The sequence below is a fragment of the Pollicipes pollicipes genome, unplaced genomic scaffold (assembly GCF_011947565.3).
Source record: "Pollicipes pollicipes isolate AB1234 unplaced genomic scaffold, Ppol_2.1 Scaffold_7261;HRSCAF=8764_pilon_pilon_pilon, whole genome shotgun sequence".
NCBI classification, from domain to species: domain Eukaryota; kingdom Metazoa; phylum Arthropoda; class Thecostraca; order Pollicipedomorpha; family Pollicipedidae; genus Pollicipes; species Pollicipes pollicipes.
Window position 1 is genome coordinate 371,059 of NW_023597054.1, and position 10,408 is coordinate 381,466.

Sequence of the window (10,408 nt, forward strand, 5' to 3'; positions counted from 1 at the left end):
CGCTCCGACGCCGTATCCCGGGAGGCCCATCCTGGCCCCGCTCGCTTCTCTCGGACCCGGGCGCGTTCGCGCGGCGGCGTTCGACCCACCCGCCGCAGCCCGGGCCCCGCCAGCGCGGCGACCGCGCGGCGCGACCGTGTAACCCATACGAGCCTGATGCTGCGGCCCGGAAGCCGAGCAGGGCTGGTGGTGGCCCCCGCCCTCGGCCCCGGCCCCGGCCCCGGCCCCGGCCCCGGCCCCGGCCCGGCTCCGGCCCCGGCCCCTGCCCCAGCCCCGGCTCCGGCTCCGACCACGACCACCAGCACTTCGGACACTACGCCAACTACGAGCAGACTCAGCACCACCTGCAGTGAGCGGCCAGGACGCCGCGCACGGCTCTCTGGCACCGGAAGATCCCGTCCCATCGCCCACCTGATCTGAGCCGCTGGGCCTGTCATAGAAGGGACACTGAGCCGCCTCTGTGTTATTGATTTGAAGTTTTTCCGGGTGGCATGTTTCCTGTAATTACAGGATCCATTTTGTTAAACAAGTATTCGGGCACGAAACTGCTACGGGATGATGGGAGTTGCAGTATCCAGTAAGAAATGATAATGGTCATGCATATTCCAAGCGATATTTTAGGTTAACCAGTGCCGAAACATGCTTTAATGACATTAGTATTTTCAAGCAGAGGCTTCCCACAGCATTCCGATCGGTTGGAATTTAAAATCTATGAAAGCGGCGGTAAGTGATCGAATTTTGTTCGAACTTAAGCCTGGACCGAACATGCCGGGGAATTCAATGCATAAAAGCTTTACCCCTAGGTCGCGTATTGGGGGTAACGTCTCGTGCCACACAGCCGCTTTAAACAACCGATTTTTTAACCTGCGCCGACAGATGGTCTAGCATACTGTGCCTACTGGGCCTTTTTACGTTGCAAAGTAGGGATGTGCCTAGTGTTCGTTCCCCTATGTGTCGCGTGCACGACCCGCGATGGCGGCCGTGACGGGCTCGCGCAAGCCGACACGACGCCTAATCCAGCACGACCTGTTCACCGGTGTTCGGTCTTGGTTTCCAGCGAGGAACGCCTAAGGGGCGCCGCTCTGGTCAGTCGACTGGAGGAAAAGTTCTGGGACGAGGCCAGGTGTGGGGCGGTAGCACCCGGACATACGTTTGTCCGCCCGCCGAGGGTCTGCTTTGTCCAAGCGCCACCGAGGTGAGGGGTTCATTTCGGTCGCGTTTGTCTAGCTCTGTTCTTGCCACATTTTGACGCCTGGTCTCCGTGGGCCCGAATGAGCACGCCTCCCCCGGCCCCCGTGCGAGGCGCGAGCGCGACGGTTGTCCTCGTGCTGTTCGCATCATCTGCTCATAGGACAGGTGCGCATGATGGGCTCACGGAAGCACTCGGCAGTCGTAGCGCTTGCCTGTTGTCCTCAGCCAGAGCCGCTTGCCTGTCGCACTCAGCCAGAGTCGCTTGCCAGTCGTACTCAGCCAGAGTCGCTTGCCTGTCGTACTCAGCCAGAGTCGCTTGCCTGTCGTACTCGGCCAGAGTCGCTTGCATGTGGTCATTGGCGTGCGTGCAAGGAAGGAAGTGTAATGGCCCCCTCGCTGGCTGGTGAGCTTCAATGCATGTCCCCTGGCGAAAGGCCTACGCCGCGGTGATCGTGCCCAGGCCGTTTGTGTCGTTGCGTCCGACTCGTGTCGGATGGTCTGGGGCATGCCTGTCCCGTTCGTGATCATCGCGATCATTGGTGACAGGATATATCGATGGTTGTCTTTCCAATGTCTGAGATTTGTCAAGTGTGCGACATTTCAGCCACGCAAATGGTACGTCCGGCTCCAGAGACACTGCGCGTGCAGGTGGTAATGCCTTCATAACTCCGGTCCCTTCAGCCGATTGATTCATCCCTCAGCACCGTTGCACCCTGATCGTACCTCCAGCACGGGCGACCAGCTGGCGGCACCAAGTGTACTTGCCAGAGCTGATCGCCAGCACCTGTGCAGTGTCGCGTCCCTGCTTCTAACTTCAGCTGTGACCGCCAGGCGGCAGCACCAGGTGGGCCACTCGCAGCGCGGCCGGCGCGCCAAGCCGAGCGCCGCCGAATGGCCAATCAGCAACTACTACGAGTACGAGTCGGTGCGGGTGGTCCCGCATGGCGGCGGCGGCAGCGGCGTGGTCGACCCGACGACGAACCACTCGCTGCCGCGCCACCACGAGAGAACGCGCTCCGGGCCGGCCACCGGCAACAGAGCGGCCGGCGCCGGCCGAGCACCAGGCCCGGCCACCGCATGCGACGGTGAGTGGGGGCGAGTGAGGTGCGGAGGTCAGTCTGGTGGTGTCGGGCGGAGGGCTGGGTGGTCGCTTGGTGCCGGCGGTCGGCCCGCTGGGGCCGGTGGAGCTGATGCCCGGCCGGCGGTGTAATTGGCCCGGTGACGGCGCCACGCTTGCCTGACCGGTGTGTAAGGTTACGCGTTACAGGTGTCCCGTGTCTCTGGCCGCAGCTGCGGCCGCGGCCGGCGCGCTGTCGGCACCACTCAGCCCGCCCTGGCAGAGACTGGCACCGGCGGCTGTCCACCACGGCCGGCCGGGCCCCGAGCGTCTGCGGCCGACAGCCGGCCACGCCGCCAGCAAAGGCAGCCGGGTGTGAGTCCTCGTACCACGAGCAGAGGCGGTCGAGTCTGACCTTGACCCGCTGGGGCAGCGTGTCCGATCCCACTCCGGGGTCGCCGAGTTTCACGAGGATGGGGAAAGGATCAAAGGGTGGCGTCGCGGCTCTCTTGGGATTACTCCGCTACCCGATCTCCATCGCCCCCCCCCCCCCCCCCCGTCTCTCCGCCCGGTGTCACGCGGTGCTGCTGGGCTTGCGGAGCCCGGCCCGGAAGCCAGCATCTGGATGGCTTCGTCGACGGCGCGAGAACAATACATGAGATGAGCAGCCGAATGTTCGTCACCAGCCACCTGGCGTTGCGGCCTCACTCAGTACTGCGCTGCCAGGAACCCGCCTGAACACAACAGGCTTTGTCCACAGGCACCAGGCGCTAGTAATTCTCCAGTGCTATGCTATACACATCGACTCGGACAGTCGGGACGTATACGTTAATACATATCTCGCTGCGCCATCTTTTGTCACGCCCCACCGGCCGGCCGCGTCAGCGGACCTGCCCGAGCGGCGGTCCCGGCGCGGTCCGCCGCGGAGGCTGCGCAGCTCGAGACCCGACGCCGGTCCGTGACGCGGTCGCGCCCCGCCGCAGGGACGACGTGATGCTGGACTGCTGGAGTCTGGAGCCGGCCGAGCGGCCCTCGTTGGGCCGCCTGATGCAGCGGCTGGACATGGTGCTGGCGGCGCTGGCGTCCATGGTACGGCCGCAACGCAGCACTCTCGGCACGGGGACACGGGAGCTCACAGTGTTGGAGCCTGGTGAGGCGGTGTTTGCCAGCTGGCCAGGCGGCGCCGGCGGCGCCGGCGGCCGCAAGCAGCGTCGCTGAAGATCGTGATTCTGGCTGGGCTGCCGGCCATTGTCGGTGGGATGGAACGCCGCGAGGAGATTTGGGTTCGGAAACAGGCTCTTACGAGGCACAGAGACGTCGCGTGCATCGGGAGACCGAGACGTGGCCAATGTCGCCGACTGCAGGCTCGCAGCAGTGGGGTGGCTCGTGTCGCAACAATACCCCCGGCGTAGTGTCCGCGCTGACGGCGAGAGTGACCTGTCCGTCTTCATCGGCCGTCTGCCCGCCGCCCCCAGGAGTACGTGGCCATGGCCTCGCCCCAGCCGCACGTCAAGTACGCGAACGCGGTGGTGCCGCGTGCGTCGCCCTCCGCGTCGGCCTTGCCCTCGCCGCCGGGCAGCTCAGGCTGAGGGCGTCGACCGTGGGATCAGCGAGTCTGCAGGGACCTGGACTCGTGCCCTATGACGTCAGCGGACTTCCGTGAAGTCCGTGTCAAAGAAGTGCTCAGATTTGTTTTTAACAGTGTTCCTCACCGGACTTCCAGTGTTTCTCGCCGGGCTTTTAGTTGATCCTGATCCGGGCTTTTAGTTGACAGTGCGGCGCCTCGCTAGGACAGTGCGGCGCCTCGTTAGGACAGTGCGGCGCCTCGCTAGGACAGTGTGGTGTCCCGCTAGGACAGTGCGGCGCCTCGCTAGGACAGTGTGGTGTCTCGCTAGGACAGTGCGGCGCCTCACTAGGACAGTGTGACGCCTCGCTAGGACAGTGCGGCGCCTCGTTGGGAAGGACTGCGGTGTGGTATTTCTGCTTGGACTGAACAGAATGCAGCGTGGGTTGGCCTAAGCCGCTCAGCTCATGTTTAAGGTCGTGGTTTTTCTTTGTTTGTTTTTACAAGCGGTCCGCACTGGTGTTTGAGTTCCTCTTGGTATGGGTGTTGGAGATCTCCGGTGTGGTGCCTCGCGAGGGTCGTCTCCCGAGGCCTGGGGTGTAGTGTTTCTGCTTTGATTTAACGGATTAGCGGATAGTGCAGGTTGGCGGAATAGCTCGTCTTTCATGTGAGGTTGTGCTTGTATAGTCCACACCCCTTCGAAGTTTGTGAGCGCATTTTCATTGTACGGGTACATGTGACGTACCAAGCAAAGCCTTTCGAAGCTTGTGAGTGCGCTCCTATTGTACGGGTACATGTGACATGCGAAGCCAGAGCATGATTAAGGTGGTCCATTAAGAAGACCTTTTTATTTGAAGTGTTTTCGTTACGATTGTTTTGCGTAACGAAGTCAAGCTTGTCAAGCAAAATGTTTAGTTTGCTACAAGTTCATGACCTAGATGGTATCTGGAACAGTTTTAGTGGCGTAGTTCCTTTGCGGGTTTCATTGCAGTACAGACTCCTTGCGTTACGATCATATCGAGGACTCGGGTATTTGTGGTGCAGCTGTGATGTTTTTGCTGTGATTTTTGCCGGCGCCTAAGTGCTTGGACTGCGGCGTACCTTGTGATTGAGGCGACTACGTAGTGAATGTGCATGCATTCACCTTCGCGTCATTTGAATATACAGTGAGCCATTACATCGAGTAACTTGAGTCAGCTCCTTTCGCTGCGATGGAATGGAAACAGGGAATGGTGAGAAAATATGGGAGATGCGGTCGGCGTGTCTTGGCGCAGCGGACGCCGGTCCGGAAGCTGGATCGTGTGGTCAACCTCAGATGTGGAGAGCCCCAGTCCCGGAGATGGCAGGCCGGCGCGGAGCGACCACGAAGCTCGTTTTTGCATGTCATTCTTACTCCAGTGCGCGTTTGCCAAATGTGTTCGATATTTTGGCGTGACGAGTGCAACAAATGTGCGTAAAAGCGGAAAATTAGAAGAAGAATTCTTGGCGAGCGCGGATTACTACAAATTGCGTAACTGCAGCGTCTGGACGAATTGGACGCTTCTCACATCATCTCTGGGCCTCGTAGGGGAATTTCGATATTTTTAAAAACGTTTTGACGGGAGGTTTGATAGTTAATAGCGCATATTTTAGTGTTTGATTTTGAAAAACGCGAAAAATGCTGAAATCCGATGGGCACAAAGCAAATAAAACAACCAACAGTAGAAAGGCCAAGCAACACAATTTCAAATTGGCAAACGCTAAAAGGTAAAGAAAAATGAATGAATGTCATGTCGTTGACGAGTAAAAAGGTTGAAGTTGGGGGATACAACTTGAAATAGGCTAAACGTGGAAGTTGGTTAAGCAAGCCATCACGATAAGGGTGCAGGCAAAAATGAAAATGCAAGTAGGAGTCCATGGAACACACAACCAGAGGATCTAAGCAAAGCGTCAGCTGTACGAAAAGTCACGATGCTCTAAAATGAAGCCTGTCCTGGTCTTCGTGTGTCAGTCTATGAGCTGAGCTAGAAAGTCCTTACCTCAGTTCAGGAGGTTCTTTTCTGCATTGAAGCGGCCCAATGTTATGGAACAGAACGCTTTATATGATCTAGCTAGTTCCTCTCTGGACAGGAGATCCCCCTTTGTGTTCGGGATTTGCCGGCTCAGGATAGCTATTTATGAATCGGAGGACCCCTGTGCTCCGGGCAGGTACACGTTCTAACACTGCCCATGTGTAAGATGCGGTGGCTCTGATACGCTGGGCACACGTGTCGCTGTGCTAGCTTCATTGTGGAGAGTGAGACAAGCGCTGAGGAGCCAGTTGGAGCGGGACATTCCTATCCGGCGCACATGGTCCAGCAACTTCGCCTGCGTGACATTGGACATGGGTAAACTGGTGACGAGACTGCGGACAAACGGTCCCCTGCGGCCGGCGCTCCTGCCTGGATGGACCAGACCATGCATTGTGCTTGGTCATCGTGCCATGACTCCGGCGCGCACTGCCATCTGCCGGCGCATGCCTCCCGGCGGCCGCAGGACTGCCTCAGCTGCGGGGCTTTCCCAGTGGACTGGCCGAGGCCGCAGGCGGCGCTGTTATCGCACAGTCAGATGTCCGGGACCTAGGGGGCAGCCCGGGACCCAGGGGGCAGTCCAGGACCCAGGGGAGGCAGTGCAGGACCCAGGGGGCAGTCCGCGACCCAGGGGAGGCAGTCCAGGACCTAGGGGAAGCAGCCCGGGACCCAGCAGGCAGTCCGGGACCCAGGGGCGAGGCTTTCCAGGAAGCAAAAGCAAGGCAACAGAAGAGAAACATCCACAGGCAACAAAAGAGAAAACACTAACACAAGGACTTGGTATTTGTTCATTTCTAGTGAATTACTGACGTAATTCATTGGCGACACTGATATGCACCAGGGAATCCATGGACTTGTCAACGATTTCTCCGCGTTATTCGTAACGTAATGAACGCAGCAGGAGAGTACTTCTGTCGGCCAAAAATGGTTGAAATTGCTCGTACCCAGCCCTGCTGCTCTCCGTTGAGGCACTTTCAGAGTTTTACCTCACGCCTAAAGCAATCTTTCACCGCCGACGTGGCACCGCCGGGGCACGGATCGCAGGACGGCTGCGGCAGCCCAGACATGGGACCCTGCAGCTACGGTCCGCCTCCAGACTGCTTCAGTGGACCCTGCGTGGGACGGCTAGGACACAGCCCGTCACCACAGTACGGAGGTCCAGACATGGGACGGCCAGGCGGCATTCCGCCGCTGAGCCTGTGCAGAAGTTCCGACATGGGACGGCCAGGCGGCATGTCGCCGCTGAGCCTGTGGCCTGAGCCAGCCGGTGTTTTTTTCGGCCGTCCAAGAGAACGCCTTGACTGGACCACGGGTCCGTGGCGCCTCTGTCGGTAGAATGGCGATTGCACCACCGGCAGATGCCATACTCCTTGTCACCGCGTCTGTCAAGGAGTAGCCAGTTGTCTGTGTCGCTGTCTGTTGTCGCCTCAGTGTCCGGTTGGGTACCTCTGTCGATGTTTGCCAGGGTGGTCGGTACGTCCCGCGTCTCGTCTGTGGCCGTCTGCTTACGTCCTGATGAACAAATAGTCAGACTCTCGAGTTGAGCTAGACATTTGTCGATCATAGCCTTTCGCTGCCAGTGGCAAACACAGCATGCACGTTTCTTCTCTTCAACAAACGCAGTCGGCATTCCTCCAAGCACATGCACGTCAGTGCCTCCCAACACACCTGCACCTCCAGTCTTCCCCGCCCCAACATTCTCTACGGCTCTGCTCTCATCCGCCACCTCACTTCCTACAGCGGCCACTCCTCCCTCCATCTGCACACCACAGGCCAACGTAACCTCCACATGCCCGCTCTCCACCACCTCGCCTCCTCCAGGAGCCATACTTTCATCCACATGCACACCACGAACATGCTCCACCCCCACATGCGTGCTCCCCACCACCTCCCCTCCTCCAGAAGCCATGCTTCCATCCACATGCTCAGACGCAACACCGCGCGACGTCGACGGATCGTCGGGTCCTTTGCTGTCGGACTGTGACAAAAACAAGTCCTTAAACGCACGCTCCTCTGACCTCTTCCGACGGACTGACTCCGTCTCCGCTTTTATACTTTTTCTCACACAACCTCGAAGCTTTTTCGGGCCGACCTGGTGCTGGGATCTGGCGTGCCTTGGCAGGTTATCCTTCGTCAGCCGCTTGCCACAGGTGCTGCAGGGCACCAGGTCGCCGTCCTTCATCTCTTGGTGAGGGCGTCCAAGGCCTCCCATGGCCGGAAGGATCAGGAGCAAGGATGGCAGGGATGCCAGGAGGTCGCGTGCTACACTGTGTTCTGTCGACAAGTGTCACATCGCATTCCACGGGTCCTGCCACCCAGCGGTAAAAAGTGACGAGTAAGCGGTGACGAATCTTTGTAGATGGCAGCACTTACTGCCACAAACAGCGGTATGCGTAATACGACTGTGCAGGGCACGTAAAAGACCTTAGCGAAAGCACACGAGACATTTTCCTGAAAAAGTGCATTTGGGCTCATTAAGGCCTGGAATATGCCCTCGCATCTGCAATTGGTTGGTTCACATCCTAAAATTGAATTTCAAATGCCTTCCTAATTTCTGTCAATGCATAAAAGCTTGCTGTTGATATATTGTTTAATGCTTTGCTTTGCAGTTGATAAATGTTGCAAACTTTAAAAACCTACCCTCACCTTCATGAAAGTAATCTAAGCCTAACTTAAAGAAGCCTTACCTCATCTCACCCTGGCTAACCAGTTGTTTTGCACTACCCACTGGTCATGGGTGTTGACTGCAGCATGTAAACCATGCTAAGCTGCTGTAGATCTGTAATATGACCATATTCCAGAGAGGGCTTGTATTTCGTCATAATTTCCGACCTATGTTCAGTGGATGACATTTGATGTGTTTCAGCACATCATCAACTTTGATGCCCACCATGCCTGTCTCTTTGAATCTGCAAAATATTCTGTATGTTACTAATGCATATTTCCACAGACTAACAACACCCTGACCCCTTCTCCCTCGTGCCCAGAGCCGCTGGCGTGGCAGTGGGACTGGCCTCCAGCTACACCCTGACAGCACGATCGAGCCCGGCGGACACCACTTCTTCGAGGTCAAGCTGCTGACCGACCTGTACGGCACGGACACGGTGGGTCGCACGGGCGCGCGGCCACAGCTGCCCAGCCAGGGACTCGGCCGGTCGACGGCTCTATCCGTCGGTTGATGGGTTGTTCTGCTTTGTGAGGTATGACATTGTTGGTGCACGTGGTGTCGTTTGTGTCGTTAACTGCTGTTGGATCGCAGCTTTGTGTGTGTAATAGTTTTATGAGTCATGCTCATGTAAGCACAGTCATGGCACTGCAGCTGTATGAGCTATCATAGCACTAAATTTTTAACTCGCCGAGCGTTAGTGCTCAATTACTTCCCTGTCTAATCTATGGATATGATTATCGAAATGTTGTGTGTCTGTGCTCTGCCAGCCCTGCACCTGCCTTGTCACCATATCCTCACGTTCTGTAGGTGCACGCTCCGCTGCCGTAGCCAGCACGTGCGCTGACCCCCAGAGGCCGCAGACAGCCGGTCAGACTGCGACCAGGAGCTGACGGTGTGCCGCCCGCAGATGGTGGGTCTGGTCACGGGCCAGTTTGATCCGGACTCGGCCAACCAGCGATTGGTGAGCCCCCTGGGTGCCGACTCGCACTCCTGGGGCCTCTCCTTCCACGGTGAGGCCGCAGCGCCCGGCTTACGCGCTGACATTGCCTGCACGGCTGTGCGGGATACGCGCTGCTCACTGACGCACGTCTCAATCACAGGCCCACTAAACTGTTCCAACGTAATTGCGTCGGGAATAAAGAAGGCGTGGTGTGTCGCTCATGCTTTACCTGCGGCTTGTGCGCACTCCATGACGTATGTTAAATTATTCGGGTTGTGTTGTTGGCGATTGGGGTTTAAGGGTGCATCTGATGCCGGGCTGCCAGGGTGAGCAGCAGGCGGTGTGTATAGCCTCAGTAGATGAGTGCGTCTTAGATACACAATTAAAGTATCGTCATTTGGGTCCAGTCCTCGAATTTGGTTGCTTGGGTGGCAAGTAGCGTTATGCCATGCACAGCCACGATGTTGCCCGCGTGGCTTCGTGATGTGCGATCGGCATCGACTGTTACGATCCCCGGCACCGACCAGTCAGCGAACTATGTCCGGCATCTCACACCGCCACTTCAGAGCGTCCCAGTCGTCGACTCCAAAGGTGCGCGCTGTCCTGACGCCGTGCTGGTGCTGCGCGTCGCCAGGTACGATCCGCCATGCTGGCCGCTCGCAGCCCTACACCAGTTTCTTCGACAAGGGCTCCATCATCGGCGTCTACGCCAACCTCCGCTCCGGCACCGTCGAGTTCTTCCTCAACCGACGCTCGCTGGGTGAGTCGGGGCGCTCACTGGGTGAGTCGGGGCGCTTACTGGATGAGTCGGGGCGCTCATTGGGCGAGTCGGGGCTCTTACTGGGTTAGTCGGGGCGCTCACTGGGTAAGTCGGAGCGCTCATTAGGCGAGAGGGGGCGCGAGCCTCCGCTTGACGACATAATCACACGCAGCCTACCTG

At 58.2% G+C, this 10,408-nt stretch overlaps 1 protein-coding gene across 1 annotated transcript in view; it reads left to right on the plus strand.

Moving 5' to 3' along the window:
• The window catches only part of LOC119112272 (uncharacterized), a 7,798-nt gene extending 3,714 nt beyond the window's left edge, over positions 1–4,084 (plus strand). The window contains exons 2-7 of the mRNA XM_037236379.1: positions 303–349; positions 1,058–1,195; positions 2,023–2,276; positions 2,482–2,623; positions 3,232–3,337; positions 3,724–4,084. Of these exons, the coding sequence (XP_037092274.1) occupies positions 303–349; positions 1,058–1,195; positions 2,023–2,276; positions 2,482–2,623; positions 3,232–3,337; positions 3,724–3,837 (801 nt within the window). The 3' untranslated portion in view covers positions 3,838–4,084. The remainder of the gene's footprint in view (positions 1–302; positions 350–1,057; positions 1,196–2,022; positions 2,277–2,481; positions 2,624–3,231; positions 3,338–3,723) is intronic.
• The last annotated feature ends 6,324 nt before the right edge of the window (positions 4,085–10,408 follow it).